This window comes from Ictidomys tridecemlineatus, chromosome 5 (assembly GCF_052094955.1).
Source record: "Ictidomys tridecemlineatus isolate mIctTri1 chromosome 5, mIctTri1.hap1, whole genome shotgun sequence".
NCBI classification, from domain to species: Eukaryota; Metazoa; Chordata; class Mammalia; order Rodentia; family Sciuridae; genus Ictidomys; species Ictidomys tridecemlineatus.
Window position 1 is genome coordinate 7241849 of NC_135481.1, and position 23961 is coordinate 7265809.

Sequence of the window (23961 nt, forward strand, 5' to 3'; positions counted from 1 at the left end):
AACTACTTTCACTAGGCGCTGAGGAAAGGCGGCGATTTTTCACAGTAATTTTTTAAAAATGGATCTTGCCAAAAGTTGGGGATCATGCTAAACAAGCATTTTATAAAGACCAATAAATACTGCCTAGTTCCTACACTAAAGGAACTCACGAATTAGACGAAGATGTGAACTGGCAAAATACAGCGGCTCCAAGTACAGTGAGAAGTTCAGAAGAGAACTCGTTTCTACTGCAGGAGGGAGGAAGTTCGGAGCACCAGAAGACACGCACCCACAACATTCCAGAACAGACGAGCGTTCTTAACTTCCGCGCCGGAAACCCAGCGGCCAAAGGTCACGCAGAAGCCTCCGCAGCGTCCCCTCCATTGCCCGGCCGACCGGAAGTGGCGCCTGCGCCTGCGCAGTGTGCGCTTACTGTGGAATCGTACGCCGGCCTATCCGGGTGCCTCCGAGCCGCCGTAGTGCTTGTGCGAGCGGGTTGGCGAGGAATGGAGCCGGTGGGCGGTGGCGGCGACCGCTGCGGCTCCTCCTCCGCAGACCCTCGGAGCACCTTTGTGTTGAGTAACCTAGCGGAGGTGGTGGAGCGTGTGCTCACCTTCCTGCCCGCTAAGGCGTTGCTGCGGGTGGCTGGGTGAGGAGAGGGGAGGCGGGAAGCTGACCGGTGGGCATTCCCCGGGCTGGCGTGGTGGGAAGACACCTTCTGGACTTAAGAGCTCCCACGTCTGTCCTGAGGCAACCCCGACCTATGAAGTGCCCTTGCTGTTCCGGGAACTTTTCTGAGTGCGAAGTTCCCCCTGAGGTTTTTTTCAACATTCGGCTCTTCGGCCGAACCAGCACCCACACACCTACCTCACCTGCGGACGTTGGATCCTGCAGGGATCTCCAGCTGCCACGCTAGCGGGTGGGTGGGGGGCGGTCTTTGAGCCACGGAAGAGGTGAATGCCAACGACCTTTTATGCATTTGCATCCCCAGTGTGTGCCGCTTGTGGAGGGAGTGTGTTCGCAGAGTGTTGCGGACCCATCGAAGTGTGACCTGGATCTCCGCGGGCCTGGCGGAGGCCGGCCACCTGGAGGGGCATTGCTTGGTCCGCGTGGTAGCAGAGGAGCTTGAGGCAAGTAAGAAGGGGTGTCTGCAGTCATTTGCAGGGTTGAAATTTAAAACTCCCAGTATTGTATGTGTCCTTGTTTTTGTTGAAGAACATTTTCTTGTGCCAGTGAAAAGCCTTTTGTAATAAACGATAGCTTTAGTAACTGTATGGTAAGGGCATGGGGTGATTTATTTGACTATTCATCAGATGTTAGCTATTCTAATAAAGCTTCACAGATCCTTTCCCTTGAAGCAAGTGGTTTTCGTCTCTGTTTTGCAGGTAATGCAATTGAGTGTCTCTTGCTCAATGCTACACACTGGAAAGCCAAGAAACAAAACTTACTCCCAAGTATTTCAACGCCTGCCCTGTACTACTTACTATCTCTGGGCCCCCTTTTCAAAAGGTGCGCCAGTAAGTGGGAGGTAAAAACGTGGACTGTGAAGTTAGACAGTGAGATTGATATCTCACTAGGGTGTGAAAGAGAGCCCTTTGAGAGTAAATTGTCAACCTGATACTCTAATCACTCTGTACTTGAGTATGTATAATGTACAAACAAAAAAATTCTACATAATCACAATGCAGCCATCAAAATCAGGAAACTGTAGTTGATCTATTTTTTTCCATCAGATAGCCTCAGACTCCATTCAGTTTGTCAGTTGCCCCAGTAATGTTCTTCATAACAAAAGGATTCAGTGGGGAATTCTTTTACCAATCAGTCACTTTAAATAAAGTTCAGATTCTTTGGTCTGGAACAGTTTCTCAAGCTTTTCTTGACTTTCCCAATCTTGATACTTAGGAATATTAGAAGCTAGTTGTTTTGTAGAGCATACATAAACTGGTTATGTCTGAGGTTTATTCAATTCAGATTATGTTTCTTTGGCAAGAATTGCACAGAAGTGGTGTTTGCGCTTCTCATGGCCTTCTTTCAGGTAGCATGTGGCTTTCATTTGTCTCATTACTGAGGAGATTATCTTAAATTACTTGATTTGCTTGGTATCTATCAGGTGTCTTTACTGTAAAATTAGTTTCTTGCTGTAATGAGTGTTTTGTGGAGAAATACTTTGAAACTGTTTGAGTCCTCTTTCAGTTTAATCATTTATATTTGTAAATAGTCTTGGTCTGTTATTCAAAGGTACATCTGTTACTATCAGTATTTATATTGGTGTTCAAATTATCCCCAGTTTGATGAGTGGGAGCCCCTTCAGGCTGTCTTCATTGTCTTCCAGAGATGACTCCATCATCTTTGAACACTTGCCTGGTTTCTGGCACAATGTGGTTTAAGCTTGTCAAGTGCTATCTGCTTCAGTCCTAAAATTGATGATTTCTCCAAGAAGCCCTGGTTCCTTTAAGTGGAGAATGGCATTTAGAAGCTAAAATCTGTACTTTAAGTGTACTCTTAGCTCTTGAGAGATTTACTGCTTTAAAGCCCAGTCAGTGGACAGAACCAAGGAGTGTATATATGTATTTATAGTCATCCCTTTGGATCTACTGTGTATTGGTTCTAGGACAACCCCATCCCTACTCCCCACCATCCACATTTGGAAATCTTTGGATACTCAAGTTCGTTATGTAAAGGATATAGTATTTGCAGATAACCTATGTATATCCATCTATATTTTCAGTAATCTTCAGATTACTTAATACCCAATACAATGGAAATGCCACATAGTTTATACTGTATTGTTAGAGCATAATGAAAATAATGTTAGAGAATAATGAAAATTTTGTGCATGTGCAGTACAGATTAACTTTTTCTCTTTTGAGTATTTTTCAACCATGATTGGTGTCTCTGAACTCAGAACCCACAGATGTGGGTGCCGAATGTAACATGCCTATGTATGTATATACATCTCTTGCCCATTTACAACCATATTTCTATCCATCTATATCTGGAAACTCATGAGTTTCTCTTTTTTTGGAGGGTGGAACTGGGGATTGAACCTAGGGGTGTGTTGCCACTGAGCTATATCCCAAGTCCTTTTTATTTTTTACTTTGAGGCAGGGTCTCACTCAGTTGCTGAGGGTTTCTGAGTTGCTGGGGTTGGTCTCCAAGTTGTGATAGTCCTGCCTCAGCCTCCTGAATTGCTGGGATTATAGGCGTGCACCACTGCACCTGGCACATAATCCAACATAGGATTCTTTCTTTCTTTCTTTCTGCTCATACTTGTACCTCCCTTTTGGACAGTGAAAAACTTGGCTCTCATCTTTCTTATATTTAGATAGCAGATGAGTGCCCCATATGTGACTGATGGTCAGTTTCTGGTTTCTTTCTTTTTTTCTTTTTTAATATTTTTTTAGTTATACATGGGCACAGTATCTTTATTTTGTTTATTTATTTTTATGTTGTGCTGAGGATTGAACCCAGGGTCTCACACCTAAGAGGCGAGTGCTCTACTGCTAAGTCACAACCCCAGCTCCTGTTTCTTGTTTCTTTGTGTCAGTTTTCACCTTAACTTTTTGGGCTCTGGGACCCAGACCCAGGGAGCTGGTCAGTGTATAAAGGCAGACTTGTTGGAAAACTTTCTTTTCTGACACTTTGGTCTAAATCCTGCTCTTTCCAGGTTTGTTGTTTGGAAAAACTTGGAAGTTCAAGCAAAAACTTTTCCACAGAAATGTTCTTTGGAGCTTCATTTATATAGGAAATTAAAAAGAACCTAATGTTAATCTAATAAATGAAGTCATTATGTGATGAACTTCAAGGTTCATTTAATGATAAAACAAAATGAAAGTGAAAACACAGGTTACTAAATTATGTTTAGTTAATCTGTATTATTAAAAACAAAAAGGAAGAGTAATCTCCAAAATGTTCGTATAAGTTTCCTTTGGGATTAGAATTGAGATTTTTTTCCATGCTTTTTTAAACTTTGTGTGGTTTTCAGCTTTTTACCATGGCAGGCATTATTTTTATATGAGAATTAGGGAAATTCAGCAGTTGCTTTTCAGGGGGACTAAAAAAGACAGAATCATAACATCTCAGGACTAGACTTCAAATATTTGTCTAAGAATAGAAAACTTGAAGCCTAAAAACTTTGTGAAGATTATTCTGCTGGCATATGGCAGAGGCAGTACTAAGCCCTAACCCTCTTGGCCCCTTTCCTAGGTTTCACAGACTGAAATGCCCTGACGGCCAGAAAGGCAGTTAAAGTGGAGTAGTGGCTCAGAGGAGTAGTAAGGCCATAGCAGGTCTTTCTGTCAGGAGGCATGCAGTCTGTGTTGTTAGAATGCTCTGATTTTCAAAAGAATGTGGAAATCCTCATTTTAGCCAGAAATTTTGTGGAATTTTAAATTTTGGCAACCATTTTGCAGTTTTTAAAAAATGCCACGGGGACCAAGGAATGTATATTTATAGGTTATATCCAGCCTGGAGGCTACCACAGGTCATCATGCTTAGTAACTTATAAGTTTATCTATCTGGAATCTACTCTGAACTTACCAAATTATAATGAATCATCTTTTTTCCCCATCTGACCAATAGTGAAACTTTATTATAAACTGAGTATTTTATTCTGATGGTTTTCACACACCAAAAGAAAAATATCTTCATTCTTTCTTTTAATTCAACCACATGTCTGTAATGTGAAGTTTAGTGAAAAATCAATGAATATGAATAAGCAAGCCCTGCTTGTAGAGGAGATAGGACACAAATAAGGATCCCAAGTACTGAGGGAGTCTAGGAGCGGACTAAGACAGGAAGAGAGCTGCAGGGGACCTGGGGAAATGGGCATGTCTGATAATAGGAAACTAAGGGTTCTTCAAGGAAGCTTGAAGGTGGGGCTAGATATGAGGAAAGCCTGGACTATTTGACATGCTAGGCAGCAAGGAGAGGAGTAATAGAGCAGCATCGCACCTTCAGTCTGGTGAAAGGTTTCTGTTAAAGCAGGTGGCATCTTTTGCTGGTACTTAAGAGCTTAAATTACCATTATAAAAATGAACTTGAGGGCTGGGATGGATTTGACTTCAAGAAGTAATTAGGTGCTCAGTAAAATGATCTTAAAATGCAAGGGCTAGAGTGAAGAATGAGAAGTAGATGAACTCGGAACCAAACATTGCCCTAAAGGAAGGGAAGATGGGGGGGGGGCATCAGTAGTTTGGACCAGGGAGATACCATGAAAGTGGTCACAGATTATGGGATTCAATTTGATTTTTTGTTTTTTTTGCAGAATGTTCGTATCTTACCACAGACAGTTCTCTACATGGCTGATTCAGAAACTTTTATTAGTCTAGAAGAGTGTCGTGGCCATAAGAGAGGTAAGTATCAAAAGAAAAAGCTCCCCACCCCCATTTCACTCTGTACCTTCTTTATAGAGTTATTTATGACTTTGCCTAAGCAAGGCTTTTAGTGTGCTGGCTTATCAGGTCCCTTTTACCTACAGATCCTCTAGGTAATTGTGTGTTCTTGGCTTGCTAAGAGAAAAAGCAGACGAAGCATCCATGATGGGCACATTGAGGCCCAGAGTTTGACTTAGACAATGGTTTATCATTGTCTAATTTGACTCTTCAGTCATGGTAGTTCTGCTGTAACATCAGCTAAATGAAGAGGTACAGTAAACAGCAAGCTTCAAATTTAGCTGTAGCTGGTAAATTTGATGTCACTGGGCCAAGAGCAGTACATAAACAAATGTCAAAAACAAACTAGTAATGCTAAATGTCAGATTTAGAGTTTAAAATATACAGCAGGAGCCAAAGTGGAGAAACCTTTTGTTTTAATTGAAGCTTTTAGGCTTTCTTTTAAATCATTCTCTTGTCAAATATTTGCCTTTTTTTTTTAACATTGTCAGATTTAAATGTAAATGGATGATATCTAATAATTTTGCTACTATGTTATTATAGCAAGGAAAAGAACTACTATGGAAACTGCATTGGCACTTGAGAAGCTATTCCCAAAACGATGCCAAGTCCTTGGGATTGTGGCCCCAGGAATTGTAGGTGAGAGAAATTGGCAACTTGATGATTTCTTCCTTGCTTAAAGTGGGGTCCTATAGAGTGGTGCATTATTTGTAGGTGAAAAGCACATTATTCTTTCTGGTCATTTAAAATACAATAAAGTTGGTCATATTTGCCATGATTTTACATTTGACTTAAGTTTATTGTAGTTAGTAATTCAAGTCTCAGTGCTGCTACCTGTATAAAACAAATATAATGCATCTCTTTTCAATAGCCATTCATTAGAGGGAATGTTTGATCACTGAATTTTTGCTGTTTTTATTGTTGTTGTTGTTGTTATTATTATTATTATTATTTTGTTCTTTTCTGTAGGTAATGGGGGCAAGAGAGTCTGTTGAGGCAGTACAGGTATAGTGGCTAAGATACATACCTACTTGGATTCCAGCAGTACTGCTTAGTATCTGTGGCACTTTGAGCAAGTTATCTGACTTCTGTAGGGCTTTAATTACCCCATCAATGAAATGGGATGATGATGATGGTGGTGATAGAACCATCCCTGGAGTATTGTGAGGATTAAATGAATTAATACCTGTAGTGCATTTAAAAAGAGATGTGCAGTAAGCAAATGTTAGCTATTATTGTTTTGTTTTGACTTGATAGTACCTAGTACTCTTTAACTGGCCTCTTTTTCTAGTTGTTGACCGACCTTTATTTTTTTACATGTGGTGCTGAGAATTGAACCCAGTGCTTCCTCACACATGCCAGGCAGGTACGCTACCATCTGAGCCTCAGCCCCAGCTCTCCTTAATCTGGCATTTTTAATCTTCACTGAAAACTTTTTTTTTTTTTTTTTTGTGGGCCTGGGATTGAACCCAGGGCTTCCTGTGTTTGGCAAGCACTCCACCATTGAGCTATATCTGTAGCTCCAAAAGATTTTTGCTATAAATTTGGGAATCTTGTATAATGAAACAAAGAATTTCAAGAGAAATGAATAGGGTAAATACATAGTTGATAGGGACTGTTTCATCAGCTCCCCACTAGTGTACTATTATTCTGTCCACTCACTCAGGCATGTCATTTCTGATTGGATTAAGGAAACGATAGTAGTGACCCTGGTTTTCTTCAAACCTTTGAATTGTCCTTAAATGATTGATCATTTCTTTACCATTACTGGTTACTAATAAATACAGAATCATAGCTCTTTTTCCTTGCATCATCATTTTCTTAGTCTCCCCTCTGTATCTACTGTGGCTTCTCTAAACATACAAGTTTTTCCTTTTTAAAATTTCTGCTGACAGGGATAGGGGAGGACAGAGAGGGTAGGGCCAGACCTGGGTGACACTCTCCCTTGTGAGCCTTGGTCCTACTCGGCATTAGTTTTGATTTGTGTTTCTTATCCCCCTAAGTTCTGCTGTGATCTTGATGTCAGGACAGTGCCATTCCAGCTCCTTTAGTCAGGGCTTGGACTCTTGTATCTTCTTGGTTCCCTATTACCCTTTTTACTGTTTCTGATTCCTCTACAGCTGGTACTTTCTTTGAGTCAGTTCCTCATGTGCCTGAACAAAGTTTCCACCAAGATAATTTTTCTTAGGCCACTGTACAGTGATTGTTTCTAAAACAGCCATGATAGTTACTAGTCCCATCTTCCTTCCTTATGGTTGGAAAATTTTCAAGTTTGAGAAAAATCTGTTCATTTTTTACAGGTACATATGTTACTTTTCCACAGATAAACTTTACCTGCAGTCAAATGTAAAATCTTTAGTTTAAAATTTATTGAGTTTTGACAAATTTATGCCCTTCTGTAATCATCCCACTAGTCAAGATAGAAAATACTTCCACCACCTGGGAGAGTTTCTTCTCATTTCCTGTTAATTCCTGCCTTTGAAAACCTATTTTGATTTTTGTGACTGTAGGTTAGTTTTGCCTGTTGTGAATGTCACATAAATGGATGTGATCTCTTTTTGTGTTATATCTTTCACTCAGTATAAATATTTTTAACAATGTGTTTTTGAGATTTGTTTGTTATGTTAATCAGTAATTCTTTAAAAAAATTTCTCAAGTAGCATTCCATTATATAAGTAGATCATGATTTTTTTTCTCATTCTCTTTTTGATGAACATTGTTATAATTTCCAGTTCCTAAGTATTATGAATGAAGTTGTTAAGAACATTTGCCTTTGTGTATAGGTCTTACAATTCTTCTTAGGCAGTCACCAAGAAGTGGAATAGGAGGATCTTAGTATTGATGTAAATTTAACTTAAAAGGAAATACCAGTTTTCCAAACCAGTGATGTATGAGAGTTCCATTTGCTCCATATCCCCATAGTCATGATTCTTGTTAATTTTAGCCATTATAGTGGGCATGAAGAGGCTTATGATAGTTATAATTTAAATTTTTCTAATGACTAATTATGCTGAGAACTTTTTCATGAGTTTATGGGCTATTTCTATGTCAGTTTTTATGAAATGTCTTTTACTGATTTTTTTTATTGGAATGTTTGTCTTTTTGAGTTATAGGAGCTCTTTATATAGTTTGAGTCCTCTAACAAGTGTAGGTATTATAAATGTTTTCTCCTGGTCTATGGCTTTTTATTGTCTTAACAGTTTCTTTTGATGAGCAGAAAACTTTAGTTAAGTTCAGTTTATCAATGTTTTTCTTTCATGGTTCATTTTTTAAATGTCCTTTATAAGAAATCTTTGTCTATCTCAGATTTACAAAGGTTAATCTCATGTTTTATTCTATAAACTGTATAGTTTTAGCTTATAGTTCTGTGGCCTAACTTGAGTTAATTTTAAATTTGTTTGTAACGTAGGTGTTTAAAGTTAGTTTTTTCCCCATGTTTGTGTAGTTATTCTGTCACCATGTCTTTGAGAGTTTTCTTTCCTTATTATGTTGTCTTGGCAACTTTGTCAAAAATAATTTGTTAGAAATAATTGAGCCAGGGCTGGAGTTGTGGCTCAGTGGTAGAGCACTTGCCTAGTATGTGTGAGGCACTGGGTTTGATCCTCAGCACCACATAAAAATAAATACAGGTATTATGTTTATCTACAAGTAAAATTTTAAAAAATAATAATTGAGCCTGATTTGGGGTTTTATTCTCTTCCCTCAATCTATTTTCTATCCTTAAACCAAATAATATCATCTGGATTCTTGTAGACATCAGTGTTCTTGTTAAGGATTATTTGGCTCTCTGGGTCCTTTGCATTTTCACATACATTTTCAGTATATCAATTTCTACAAAAGAGTCTTGTTATTTTAATTCAGATTGTTTTGCAGTCTTCTAAACACATATAAAAAATTGCTCTTACGTTTTGATATTTTCCGTGGAACAAAGGGCCTTATCATAAATTCTGAATTTTTGTTTTCATGTATTTAATTCAGAATATATTTTGTGGGTTTGGTTTGATTTGGAAATTTTCTTTTTGAGTATATATATTTTTTTATTTTGCCCTAAATTTGGTCAATTTAGTTTGTGATATGCTTAACACTTTTTTTTTTGGTAAAGATGGACAGAATGCCTTTATTTTATTTGTTTATGTTTATATGGTGCTGAGGATTGAACCTAATGTCTCATGCAAGCTAGGCAAGTGCTCTACCACTGAGCTACAACCCCAGCCAGTTTTTTTTTCTTTTTTACACTAGTAATAATAATTTAGTATTACACAAAAGAAAAAAAAATAAGCACCACGGACTTAATCACTCTATTAACTTTATGAGGTTTGTGTTTATATTTGTGGTGTAGGTAAAACCAGAATATAATTTTCTGTGATTTGTAACTTACTGTATTCTGTATTAGTCTGCTAGGGTTGGACAAAATACCACTGTCTGGATGGCTTAAACAACAAATTTATTTTCTCATAGTTTGGAGGCTGGAGGTCCAAGTTCAGCATTAGTTTTTCCTGAAGCTTGCAGACAGCCTTCTTCTCTCTGTTCCTTTTGTATACCTTGTCTTTGTGAGCCTTGTGTCTCTTCCCCTCTTATGAGAACTTTAATCCTGATGGAATAGTGCCTACTCTTATGATCTCATTTAACTTTTACCTCTTTAAAGACCTTATCTCTAAGTACAATCACAAAGGAGAAGTTAGGCCTTATATGAATTTGGAGAGGGGGTAGTCTATTACATCTGCCTTTAAAATGCAAAGCACATTACAAACATTTTCAGGTCAGCAGATACATATCTGGCATCAGTCTTAATGGCTACATTCTGTTGTATATATGAAGCTTTTAATCTAAATACTAAGGTAGGGCATTTAGGTTTTTTCCCTTTTACTTTCTGTTAATTCTATGATAAAAATAGTTGTGCATACATATACTTTACATAATTAGCAAATTTCTTTGGGATAAATTTTTAAAAGTGCAATCTGTATACGGGGTAAAAATGGGAGTTCATAACCCACTTGAATCAAATGTATGAAGTATGATATGTCAAGAGCTTTGTAATGTTTTGAACAGTCAATAAAAAAAAGATAAATTTAAAAAAAGTGGATTTACTATGAAAATATATTTGCTACTCAACTTTTTGTTTTGAAAAACTTAAAGCCTGTGGAAAAGTAGCATGATAGAATGAATACATAGTAATCACCCTTGTGTCCTCCATTGAAAAAATTTTTGCAACATTTGTTTTTTCTTTGTTTATAAAAACCATTTATTTCTGAGCCATTTGAGAGTAAGTTATAGACATCATGACATTACACCCTAAAAACACCAAAGCTGAGCATAATTTACCCCCAATAGTGGTTATTTAGCTTGGCATTTGTATTAGTGACTTAAACTGCAGTTATCTAGGTGGGGTTGGTCAATTTACATTGTTACCAAATCAATTTCTGTTTTTATTGAATCTGTTCTCAAAACTGCAATTTTTTTCCCTAGTAACTCCAATGGGAACAGGTAGCAATCGACCTCAGGAAATAGAAATTGGAGAATCAGGTTTTGCTCTATTATTTCCTCAAATTGAAGGAATAAAAATACAGCCCTTTCATTTTACTAAAGATCCAAAGAACTTAACACTTGAAAGACATCAACTTACTGAAGTAGGTAAGTTACTGTTATTTATTGTTAATTGTTTTGTTGGTTAACTTTGTTTTAATTTTGGCTTGTTAGTGGATATTAGTTTCCCTTAAGAGAATCCAAATGAAGTACACCTGTTACTGGCAACATAGCTAATTCAAGCCAGTGATTCACAGAAGCTAGTACTGTACATTTTGTGGGTTTTTTTTTTTTTTTTTGTGTGTGTGTGTCAAATCATTTTATTGAGAAGGTTGGAGATTAAGGAGTGCGGGAGCGCTGAAATTAACGATTAAATCTGACGTCTGCTGCAGGGCCAGACCTTGCCACTGCTGAAAAGCAGTACTATACATTTTGTTAGAATTGGTTTGCTTTTTAAATTGTTTGTCTTAAAGCCCAAGAGGACAGAATGAAAACAATTACATTAGTACTCTGTGGATAATACATTTATTTGTATTTAATTATGGATTTTGAAGGAATTCTTGCTCTTTGAATAGTATCTTATAATTTTGCCTAGTTTTGTTTTTGTAAGCTGAAAAGTATTTTACACTTATAAATAAACATTTATTATAAAAGGTTTTAGAAGAAACAAGTTGTCTCTAAGTGGACTAATAAGATAGGAACTGGCATAGTGAAATTGGGAAGTGTTAGGAAAGGTCTGGGAAGGCACAGTCTATCCAATCAGGGTTGTACTGGGACCAACAGACAGGAAGTGTGGCTGGAAGAGGTGAATCATGAGAGGTGAATGTGAAGAGATAGAGGGCTGGCTGTGGGTCCAAGTTTTGATGAAAAAAACTTAATGCAGTAAGCAACAAACTAGCTACTTAAGCAAAACATTGTGAAGGCCTTTTATCTACATCTGCAAATGAACTGATTGGCCTTAACTCATTAAAATTAAGGTACAGATAAGTCTCCATTATTTGAAGTGGTGCTTATCCCAGCAGGAATTTAAAAAAAAAAAATGTGTAGCAACAAAGAGAAGATTTGGTTGGTTTAGTAATCAGGGCTGGGGGGGGGGACTAGCCACATTAAGACTAGTATTTACAACTACCCTTGACAATGTAAAAAGGCCAAAACACAAAATTTGGGCATCAGCAACTAAGACTAGTAGCTATGAGCAGCAGGCCATTTAATTGGAGGATGGCAAACATATATAGGAAGAGTATGGAAAGTTTAAACAGCCAGCTCTGTGAGGCAGGGTAGTGTAGCTATTGAGAATTCAGTTTTTTATCTGCCCTAGTTCTGCTACTGTCCAGGCTTTTAGGATGAGTTTCTTAACTTTTCTAAACCTGTTTACTTTTCTATAAAGTGAAAATAACTACAGAGTTATGGGGATTAAATGAATGACTTATGTAAAGCACGAGGGCCTGAAGAAAAGGAAATCAGTTGGAGGAAGTAGAAATCAGTCTAAGGAAGTAGAGAGACTGGGGGACTTAGTGATAACTTCTGAATTTTGTATCTAGGAGATAGGGACAGTGGTGATTCAGAGAGCAGATGTAGGGAACTCTGGGGCAGAAGCAGCAAGATGTGGGAGAAACAATTAGGAAAATCAGACCCCCTCTGAGACACTTGTTTTGGCTTTTGATTTAATGTTTTTGCTAAAGGCTTTCTGGCCAAATCTTTTTGCTTCCTTTGTCTGGAGGAGTGGTATGCCTCCCTGGGCAGTTCTTTCTCCTCTGTTATCCTGGGTACCTTGGGAGTCTTCAGTGGGGTTCTTATACGTAGCCCTGGTTGAAGCTAGAATCCTCATTTTGTCAGTTCACAAGAAAGCCAAAATCTTGAGCAGAAGAAAGCATCCATTTTATGATAAAATTGTAATTTTTCTTAGACCATGTTTGCTTTGTGGACCAAATATAGGAGTGGGGACACAGCCCCAGGTTTATCCTGCTTGGTGATGCTTTCATATACTGTTCTTTTCTGAGCTACTTGTTGTGATCAGTTTGAGCCAAGACATCATTTTCATCCTTTGGGAAACTGAAGCGTTGCCTAGATTGGGATGGTAATTTCTGTTCTCTCATGCTGTCTTATGTCCCACTTTTATGTGTTTCTAAATTTGGACCATCTCAATTAGACAAGGAGTGAGTGAGTGGCTGGAGGCTGTGATGTGGGACCTGGGTTGCTGAACCAGATACCTGGAGCCAGATCCTTTTCTGTCTTTTATGACACTGGAAGCATTCTGTTCATATCAGTGTCCCTCAAAGTTTTTCTGTAAGGAGCCAGATAGTAAATGTTTTAGGTTTTGCCAGCCAGATAGTCTTAGGTGCATCCGTTTAGCTCTGCTATGGGAGTGCAAATGCAGTTGGCAGTGTGTAGAAGAATGGCTGTGCTCAGGTGAAGTTCTGTTTATAGAGAGAGAGGGGATGTGGGCTGGATTTGACCTATGGACTTAGTTTGTCTTCACTTACTTTATCATACATAACTGCAGCGACTATAAGATGTCCTGTGAAAGACTCACAATAAGCAAAGGGACTAAATTCTCTTATAAAACTGGCAATGGCCCTGAAGACAAGGGATCTTGTGCTTGATTTAATTATAGTTCTACTAGCTAGACCCTGCATATAGGAGATGACATAATCTGACCTAGTGCCATAGTACACATAATTTTATACACATACTGTTATATTCTTTTTGGAGGAATCTTACCAGAATGTGCATTAAGAGAGTAGGTGTAGATTGTTGTAAGGTCTGTGTAATATTCTGTGTTAAAATTAGTCTCTGGAATGAGAAGGGGGGGCAAAACCCACAATTGATTCTTCAGGATGCAAAAACTATCTCAGTAAAATTTCATAAAAACCAGTTTGTGGAGCTAGAGTTATGGCTCAGTGGTAGAGCGCTTGCTTAGCAAGTGTGAGGCACTGGGTTTAATTCTCAGGAGCACATATAAATAAATAAAAAATAAAGGTGCATTAACTAAAAAATATTTTTGGAAAATTTGAAAAAAGAAAAACTGTCTGGGTATATGCTGTGTGTAAACCTCTGTTTGTGATGACATTGTCCTGGCCTTCTGGACCTCCCAGTCAGCAGGGCAGGCTGACTGAATGAAAAACCATACTGCCAGGTAGAAACACAGATGTGCTAGAAAACATACAACCAGGGGGCTTAATAGACTTAATAGAACCTTGGGAAGATGGAAAGGAGGCTTGGGTAGGAAGGAGTATCGTGGGTGGTTTTTATATTCTTTGCTGGTTGCTGACAAAAAAAACAGCAAGATAGCCAAGAGATCAAAGAACGAAATAGAAAAACCTGGTAATTACTGTGAGGGTGTAGAAGTGAGTTCCCACAGCTCAGTTGGGAAACCTAAAAAATATCCTGACTGGGAGGCATGAGAGGAGGGGTCTGTGATGGAAGCTGAACCCGCAGGCAGAGGCCAGTCAGGAAGGCCAAAGGAGAACTGTTGGGAAGCTAGGAGTCTCAACACAGGAATGGCATGATCAGAAATGTCTCTGGAAAATGCCGCTGTGGCTGCAGGGTGCTGGTCGTTGCAGAGGAGCACAGGAGTGGATGCAGGATGAGTTTAATTTGCTTTGTAGTGTACATATTTCAAAACATTATTTTGTACATAATAGCTATATATTCACATTAAATTTTTTAAAAATCAGATGCAGGAAAAACAGGATGCTGTTGTATTGGTTAAGGCAAGAAGAAGTGGCATTTTGGGCAAGGGTAGTAGCGGGTGGAGTTGAAGAGAAGTAGATCAATTCCAGAGAAGGTTCAGAGGTGAATAATGGATGGCATGTGGTGACTGATTCAATATTTGACATTGAGAATAAGAGAAGTGGCATTGATCTCACCTAGGTTTTTGGCTGGATACAGTTTCACAGTAAAGAACGGACTAGACCGTGCAGTTTGGAGGAATCGAGTTATTAAAAGTTGTTTTGAGGGGCTGGGGATGTGGCTCAAGCGGTAGTATGTTTGCCTGGCATGGGCGCTGCGCTGGGTTCAATTCTCAGCACCACATATAAATAAAGATGTTGTGTCCGCCGAAAAACTAAAGAATAAATATATATATAAAAAAAATAACTTCTCTCTCTTTAAAAAAAAAAGTTGTTTTGAACATGTTGAATTTGAGATGGAGATAGTAAGTAGACAGTTGACTGTCAGAGCTCAGGAGAGTGGTCTGGATGCAGGATGCAAATTTGAGAACCATCAGGTGATGAATGGTAACTGAAGCAAAGGGGACTGACCGGCTTCAGTGATGTGAAGCTGGGAGGGAAGGCACTCATCAGTGTGTTGACGGCCCTGGGCTTACTGAGGTAATATTTCTGTCATATCCCTCTCTTTTGCACTGAAGACTTTATTGAGACTACTCAGTAAGTAGATTGAGTAATTTCCTAACTTTTCTTTGACTAGCCATGACATTTTCTTGGGCTAGTCACTTCTCTGGGGTTATCAATTTTGTTTGTAAAATAAGATTAGACCCTTGATCCAGAGGCATTTTCTAACTGAAAATCTGTTTTATAATTTTTTTTTTCTCTCAGAATTTGCTAGGCTGGTCTATAATAGAAAAAAAAAAGACCCTTTAGTAGTGATCTGTGAGACCCGGTATTAAGAAATAACAACATCCTTTCATTATCCAAATCAGTGATTTATTGTGTAGAGAATTAGAAATGACCCAGAGGCAGTTTCCCAGAATCATTATTTGATTTTGGTAATTAGTTATTTTCCTACCCCCGTATTTTGTTGAACGAGCCTTATTTCTAGTAACCTCACCTTTGGTCTATCAAGATGGAAGTCATGTGGCCAAATCAAATGGAAACACGAGTGTGGTTAGGTTTTGGATTTCTTTCCTGACCCAGAAGCCACTCTTTTTGATAATGCTGTTGAATTTCTAATTGATGTTCTATAAACAAGGCGCCAGAGGCTCAAGTGAAACCCTGGGAGGGAGCTTTGGGAGCCCAAACACAGCCTGATCCCTAGGACTCTGCCACCCCCTGTTGCTAGCTGCTTTTAGTCCATATGCCACAGGTCAAACCTATTCCTGTTTTCCAAAGGCTAATCCACCTTCACTCCCACCTATTCCCTGCAGTAGGTGGATAGAACCTACATTTCTGTGGTATAGTAGTTTCCTAAGGCTGCTGTAACAAAGTACCTTGATGACTTAAAACACCACAGATTTATTCTGTCACATTTAAGCAGTCAGAAGTCTGAAATCAAGGTATCAGTAGCGCCCCACTCCTTCCCGGAGGCTCTAGGGGCAAATCTGATGTCTCTTTCTGCTTTTATAGCTGCTGACATTTCTTATGGTTGCGTCACTGCAGTTTCTACTTCTGTGGTCACATTGCCTCCTCCTCTGTCTCTCTCCTTTGTCTGTCTTTTATTTTAAGGGCACTTGTCATTGGACTTAAGTGTCCACCTGGATAATTCAGGTGATCTCATTTCAAGATCCTTAGTGAGGTCTGAAAAGCTTCTTTTTCCAAAAAGAGGCTCACATTGATAGATTGGGTTTAAGGTGGATATACACTGTAGGGGGTACCATTTACTCCACTATATGTAGTTGGTGTGTTTTGTCTGCAATTTCTTTGGCTCTTTAAGTTCCTCAGCTGATAATCCTACTGTTCTCTGCAAACCAGTGTCCCTTTCATTTGAGGTGGTGGTCTGTTTGGAACCAGCTGTGTCCATAGAGAGCTGCTGCTCAGTACATAATTGCTTTCTTACTTGTTGGGTATTGATTGTATTATTTTCAAATAAGTTTTCAAATGAAAAAAAATAATTACAACTAAGAATTCGAGTTAGTATTTAAAAGTTTGTAAAAACTGGGAAACTTGACAGCTGAAGCACTAAATTGCACTTCATTAGGAGTACCAGTAATTAGCAGTATTTTCATTTTGCAAGATGTATAAGATAATTCCTCTTCTAAGGCTGTTTTTAATTATTGCTTTTCGTTTCTCTGCAGGTCTTCTAGATAACCCTGAACTTCGAGTGGTCCTCATCTTTGGCTATAATTGCTGCAAGGTGGGAGCCAGTAATTACCTGCAGCGAGTAGTCAGCACTTTCAGTGATATGAATATCATCTTGGCTGGAGGCCAGGTGGACAACCTGTCATCATTTACTTCTGAAAAGTAAGCTTTCTGTGCTTCTGATTTCTTCTGTGAACGAAGGGAAATGGTCTCAGGTTTTCATTACTGTAGACTTAGGTTAAGGGGCTTACTCAACATAATTCTGCTTATAGTTGAAGAATTAAACATAACTTGTATTGTCCTTTAAGAATGTCTTCTTAGTTGGACTCACATTCTTCTTAAAATTGATTTTCAGCATTGCCTGTTGATCATCTCTGACACTCTGTGACCTCAGTGTATGCCATTTCTGCATAACAAGAAATCATAAATTAAGTTAAAATAAAATAAAAGCAAAGGCATTTTTCCCCCAAGTACAGAATAGATTTGCTAATCAGGGACACAGGTTCAATTAGAAACCAGACAAATGTTTTGTTGTTAAGGGGAAAGAGGACTAGGTTTTTAAAGGGAAAGGGGGAGGAATGGGGTGAGGCCAAGTAACTTGTTTTGAACAATTTTTAATTGACTTTGCTACTCAAGTTGTTTTCAGTGACTTTAGATTGATGTTGAGGTCAGTCCACATGTTAAGCTGTATAGTATAGGGGGCTGTTGCAAGAACGTCATCAGTAAGCAGTCTTTCGAAACAGACAGCTAGTTAGTCTAAGCTCTGTGACTGGAAAATGTTGTAGGCAGTAGGATAACAAATACTAGTCTAGGGTCTTATATTCTTTTCAGACAGCATTGTTTGGAGGTTAAAGATTGAGGCAAACTACAGCCTTTAAGTGTGTTCCAAGGCTCACAGAGGAATTCTCTTGAGCAAACTATAGCCATTTTATTTCCACACTTTCTGTTTTTCCTTCTTTAAAAGAACACATATGGTTAAAGTGTATTTTTAGGGCAGAACTTCTCAGACAGAGCCTCTAATATGTTCAGTGTTTTAGAAATCTTCTGGTGTTAGGGATGTGGGGTGGAATAACATCTGACAGTTCTCAAATCTATTTGGTCACAAAACCTTTTCTCCATGGAACATCTTGCAGGTATTTTATTAGTTTTCAACATATAATTTTAGAAATTCTGTACCATTTGAAAGGTTGTTTCAAGTTTGAAAATTGATTTTATTACTAAAACTTTTGCTTTTAGAGATAGAAATATCCTATCTTTGGATCCATTATTTCCTTCTCAATCTTGTTTCATTTTGTTGCTGCACAGGGTCTCTGTTTCAAAATTGAGTTTGAGCTATGGACATGTTTCTGAAAGCAGTAACATGAGCTCCTACTCCACCCCCAATGCCATTTCTAAACACTAGTATTTATTCCTCACTGTATTTGTGTTTAGTATTTGGATCCTGGAATGGTGACATGGAACAAAGAGTAATATACATCATCCCAATATACATCATCCCAGTTACAGGGTCTCTCCTGGTAGCCTCCATTGATGTAAACAGCTAAGTCCAATGTCCCTGGACTGCAAGTGAGAAAGAAAGTACGTTAAATTTTAGACAGTAGGATAACAAATACTAGACTTTACATACATCTGAATCTCAGTGGCACTATCTATTTTCCCTCTTCCCTAGATTTTCTTCTTTGCTAATACCTTTAAACTGTAAATAACCAATGGTGATTTAACATCTATTTCAGACTTATAAATCTATTGGTGTGGCTATTTATCATCTATTTTTTATACAAATATGGGAAATAAGCCCCCTAAAATAATTACACCTCACACATTAATTTTAACGTACTCTTTGTTCTCTGTCAGTGGCTAAGAGAGCCCATAAATGCTCCATCTTAACAGCGAGCGGATAACCCAACCTGCCTCAGCCCCCCAAAAGATAAATAATTGAGGCAAGAGAGTGATAACATGTATTACAATTGTATGCCAAAGAGGAAATGTGACAAAAGGAAACCTAAAAAGAAGATGGAGGGGCTGGAGTTGTAGCTCAGTGGTTGAGAGATTGCCTTGCATGCGTGAGGAATTGGGTTCGATACTCAGCACCACATAAAATAAATAAATAAATAAAACAAAGATATTGTGTCCATCTACAACTAAAAACAATTAAAAAAGGAAGATGGACTCTGCCTCTTTCAAACTGGTTTTCCACAGGCTATTCTTAATATCTTCTTAATCTTTAAGTCTGGTTTCCTGCTAGCCCAGTGAATCTTAACCATTTTGTAGATTCATATGTTGATAAAATGATAGAAATTAGAAATGTAAGGCATTTACTTTGTTTTCCCCCAGTGGGTGTTCACTATCTATACTTTATAACTCTGACACTATCTATACTTTATAACTCTAATGAAAAAAAAAAAGTGCCAGGTAAATAAAGACAATGCAGAAGTCCTTATGATTAGACTAAGCCAAATTCTAGGCTCAAAGTAAGTATTTGTTTACACAACAAATATAAAGCTAAGACTTCTGGAGTATTAACTTTTAAAATTCCATGATTATTTTTAATTATTTAAAATTAATTTTTAATTAATTTAAAATGATTATTTTTAATTATTTAAAATTTAATTATATTTATTTAAAATTAAGTTTTAAAATTCCATGATTATTTTTAAATACATCTCTTTCAGAATTTGACAGGTGGTAGGGAAGAATACCACAGTGTAAATCATACCAAGAAGCTTCACTAACTAGGTTTCTAAATGAGAAAATATTGGTGAATGTGCATGACATATCTTTGTATTTGTGGCTGAAAAGGACAGCTGCTTACTTCTTGATCTGCCTTCAACAATCTAACATACCACTTATATCTGGGATGTGGTCTTTGACCAAGCAGAGGCTGCTAAAGGTAGCAGTGTCTCTCCCTCAGTGCATCATAGGGGTTTTCTTCTTTACTTTAGGTATTTCTTGATACATTGCCCCTCTTCTATTTTTTCAGGAACCCTCTGGATATCGATGCCACAGGCGTGGCTGGACTGTCATTTAGTGGGCACCGAATCCAGAGTGCCACAGTGCTTCTTAATGAGGAAGTCAATGATGAGAAGACTGCTGAGGCGGCCATGCAGCGCCTCAAAGCAGCCAACATTCCAGAACAGAATACCATTGGCTTCATGTTTGCATGCGTTGGCAGGGGCTTTCAGTATTATAGAGCCAAAGGGAATGTCGAGGCTGATGCATTTAGGAAGTTTTTTCCTAATGTTCCCTTGTTTGGCTTCTTTGGAAATGGAGAAATTGGATGTGACCGGATAGTCACTGGGAACTTTATATTGAGAAAATGTAATGAGGTAAAGGATGATGATCTGTTTCACAGCTATACAACAATAATGGCACTGATTCACCTGGGGTCATCTAAATAAAGCCATCTTTAAAGTGGCTTTTGCAGTATTCAAAGTATTGACTTTCAACTTCTGCTTTTTCCACAAAATGGAAATTTGGGATATGTATATTTCAAAAAAAGATAACTTTAGCTCTGTCTGTACTGTAGCTTTGATAGATGTTCTGAGATCACATTTGGGTAATTTTTAATATATTAGATGAAGGACAACTTTGTACACAACACACACCACGAGTTGAAAGCTTTGCATTGGGCACAAGCAAAGAAGTTGTGGCTGTGTTCACCTGTCGAAGCTGCTGTATAAGGTGACTTTCAATATAGACTTCCTGCAAGGAATGATCAAAGGGTAATTCACCAGTGAGATAAAGATTTAAGGCATTCTGCATCTACCTCTTTGTATTGGAAATGACCTTTTAGCAGAATCTGGAAGATATTTTTTTCCTCCCTTAATATCAGAGAAAAATGAAATGGATTGAGAAATCTTTCTGCTTTCCAATTTTACCAGTCCCCTCCCAGATACTGTAATAATATAATTACTTTTTTACTTATGATAAAAATTTAACTTTGTTTTGATACTCTAAAAGTTGCTCAGTCAGATAAAATTGTTGAGAGACTTTTATAAATAAAACTATTTTCCTTAATAAAGAAATTCCAAGAGAAGAAATTTTTCTCATAGTTTCGTATAGCTAATTGGCAGACCAGAAAATTCTATCACCTTATTTTGATTTTATACCAATAAAACATACCTTATAAACTCATTTAGATACTTTTCTGTATTTCAAAAGCAAACTAATCCTTTGTAAATGAAAAACTGGAATGTAGGTATTTGTTAGCTGGTCAGTCCTATCATTCAAGTTCGAATTTCTGACACACAAATATTTGAGAGGGGCAAAGAATACCAGTATCCCCTTAATATCCATTCTTACCTTTTATTCTATCACAGTGATAGAAACAAACATTTTGGGCATGTCCCTCCCAGAACAAAGACTACATTTCTCAGTGTCTCTTGCAGGTATAATTGTTTTTTGGCTGAAGAACATGATGGGAAATGATTCCCTTTTTCTGCCTCTTTCTCTATCTTGTTTGAAATGTACATCTGGTCATGAACCATCTTGGATGCTGCCAAGGAGGCAATACCCATTGTGGAAGAAAACCAGACAGAGATTCTGGGTCCCTGTGTATCTTTGTTGAAGTACCTCCACAGCAGACCTGACCTGCCTGACTCCAAACTAATTGTTTTACAAAATAGAAATCGGCTTGCTTAAGTAGCCTTCCTCTTCCATCCCTAAGGCTTTATTGTATATGATCTTATAAAGTGAGATAAATGAGGTGGCATTTTTGTAATGATTAGGGGTTTTAACAGGACAGTAGAAAACTTGCAATATAAGTAATATCAAATGTATTAACATTGTTCCTGATTTTCTGTCACTTTTCTTCCAACTTTTTACCTCGTAGATTTTTCTCTTGCTATTCATGTGTATAATACTTAAAAGGTTTCTTTATTTTATGAGTATTTTAAATATTCCTGAAGAGTTAGTTCCTTTTGGAGTTTCAGAAAAGTCTAAAGAAAAGTTTGAGAGATTTTTTTAATCTGTATTTCTCTTTAGCCATTTGTTAACTTTTCTATTTATTAACTTTTCTGTTATTTGACACTGATAAGTGCTAACTCCAAAATCCTAGTCCTTGAATATGCTTAAGTAGAAACATAGACAAATATTTTAGAAATCTTGTTCCTGATATGAATCAGAATTGGTTGTATAATAGAGGAAGGAGGATTTTAAAAACTGAAATTATGAATAAAATAGGCATGAGAATTACATGGATTTTTAAAAAAATTAATACTCATAAAATGTTTTGCTACTTCTCAAAGGAGAATCTGCCACAGGATAACTTGCTAAACATCTGACATTGTTTTGGGGTTTCTTTTAATAGGTTAGCCTTTTGGCACTTGTCAGAGACAATAAAATCATTCAATCACATGGTTGTAATCTTAGTACAAAGTAAAAAGGGGAGAACTTGACCCAATAGAAGTAATAGTATATCTCGATAACAAAAGCCATCCTTTCTGCTTCTCAGAGGCTATGAGGTTGTATGCAGGTAATTTAACTAAAGTCAGAGCTATATTACAGTTTTGAAAGATCTGTCCTACAAGCAAGCATTAAAGAGTAATTACTGAAATTCCTTGAGATGGCAAACCATTGTAGCCACTTGTGAAACTGCAAAAATGATCACATAAAAAAAAAAGAAAAAAGACATAAAGGTGAATCCTTACTGTCTTCACATGCTGAGCTGTCTTAAGATCAGATGATATGATGGTTTATTTAATCAAGACATTTAAAAACACAGATTTCTTATACTTTGAAAACAAAATCATTTGTGGGGCTGTAGTGTGCTTTATAAAAGGCTGCATCAAGGAACATATTTCCATTCCCTTTGGTCCAAGTAGAATGAAAACTCTTTAACAGCCAAATAGAAATAGGAGGAAGAGGGAAGGTGGATCTGGGGATATACCCTGTGGAATGATGTACCAGTAGGTTGTTTCACTACGATTTTTTCAATTTTGCTTAAAATTAAAGGATCATCTCAACCCATGAAGCCAGAGAGCAAAAGATTTGCCATGATTTACACTGCACATTTAACAAAAAATAAACGTGCCAAGAATTATATTGCAAGAATAAATATACAAATCTAGAACTTTCTATGTAATCTGAAGAACCTTTCAAGTAAAAATATAATTGCTTTTGTCATACCCATACGGTCTGGTCCAAATTAGCATTGCCATAAAATCAGTTTTAAGGGAAACAGAAGACCCCAAATTCCCCTGATGGTAAATCATGATTTCCATGATTGATTTGATTTTTCAGTTGTAAAAACTGAGTATAAGTCGGCTTAATGAAAATGTTAAATGAAATCTGTAATAACATCTTTGTTTGATGAACAAAATTAATATATATGTAGAGTGTACTAGAAAGCTATTTTAACGTGGGCCCTATATAGGGTAGGATAAGTGGTCAAGTATTTACGTTATTTTTATTGTATATATTTCACTTCTGCCCTGTGCCACAACTGAAGACTAGTTACTAGAATGTATGCAACTGTAAACACTGGCAGAAGCCAATAAATGTCTTTTAATGTTTTGGTGCTAAGAGTTATATGGAGTTATTCATTTTTTAACTTTTTTATCAAAGTTTTTAATCTCTAATGACTTAGTGAGATTGGTTAATATTGGTTTTAAATGCAAATGATCAGATTGTGGAGAATTTTGAGACAGTCTTAACCTTTTTCTAATTCCGACTAAACAAAATTCAATCACCATACATTTGGTTCTTAATAAATATACTCTGTTCAAAGTCATGTCATGATACTAGAATTACAGATGGGATTAATACACAGTTCACTTGAGTTACACCAGCAAAATCATGGATTAGGAAGCTCCCAACTCATTCCCCAAAAGAAACAACAAAAACACGCAACTGTCTGAACCAACTTTGTTAGAGCTCTGGAAAATAGTCAAGAGGTTCATTGCAATCAAGAGAATGCCCAACTAAAAAACCATCTTCAAAATGGTAGGAAAATTTTGTGACTTACTTTTTTCCCCTACCCCAGGCACAGTGATTGACAATCTTATTCTTGAAGCAGTAAAAATCCAATTTCCATCCATAAAATTGAAGATGTGGAATAGACCTTATTTACAAATTATTGGAAACATTTTTTA

General features: G+C 37.4%; 2 protein-coding genes across 6 annotated transcripts in view; one reads left to right on the forward strand and one right to left on the reverse strand.

Moving 5' to 3' along the window:
* Nrg4 (neuregulin 4) overlaps positions 1–23961 on the reverse strand; it is a 193779-nt gene that overhangs the window by 427 nt on the left and 169391 nt on the right. For 2 of the 3 annotated variants that reach the window (XM_078049201.1, XM_078049199.1), the window contains one exon: positions 15538–17276. The exons of the other annotated variant lie outside the window; for it this stretch is intronic. In XM_078049201.1, coding sequence (XP_077905327.1) covers positions 17239–17276 — 38 coding nt within the window. In that variant the 3' untranslated portion in view covers positions 15538–17238. Of the gene's footprint in view, positions 1–15537; positions 17277–23961 lie in introns of those variants that run through there. 3 annotated transcript variants of the gene reach the window in all.
* Fbxo22 (F-box protein 22) lies at positions 378–23392 on the forward strand. Of its 3 annotated transcripts, XM_040275325.2 has the most exons (8): positions 439–628; positions 971–1109; positions 5246–5333; positions 5916–6011; positions 6703–6738; positions 10839–11003; positions 16867–17032; positions 19851–23392. In XM_040275325.2, the coding sequence occupies exons 1-8, from the start codon at positions 486–488 to the stop codon at positions 20266–20268; spliced, it is 1251 nt and encodes a 416-aa protein (XP_040131259.1). In that variant the 5' UTR covers positions 439–485; the 3' UTR covers positions 20269–23392. The 3 variants fall into 3 exon arrangements, with proteins under 3 accessions (XP_005316898.1, XP_040131261.1, XP_040131259.1); XM_005316841.5 differs by lacking the exon at positions 6703–6738 and having other exon boundaries at positions 378–628; XM_040275327.2 differs by lacking the exons at positions 6703–6738; positions 10839–11003 and having other exon boundaries at positions 437–628.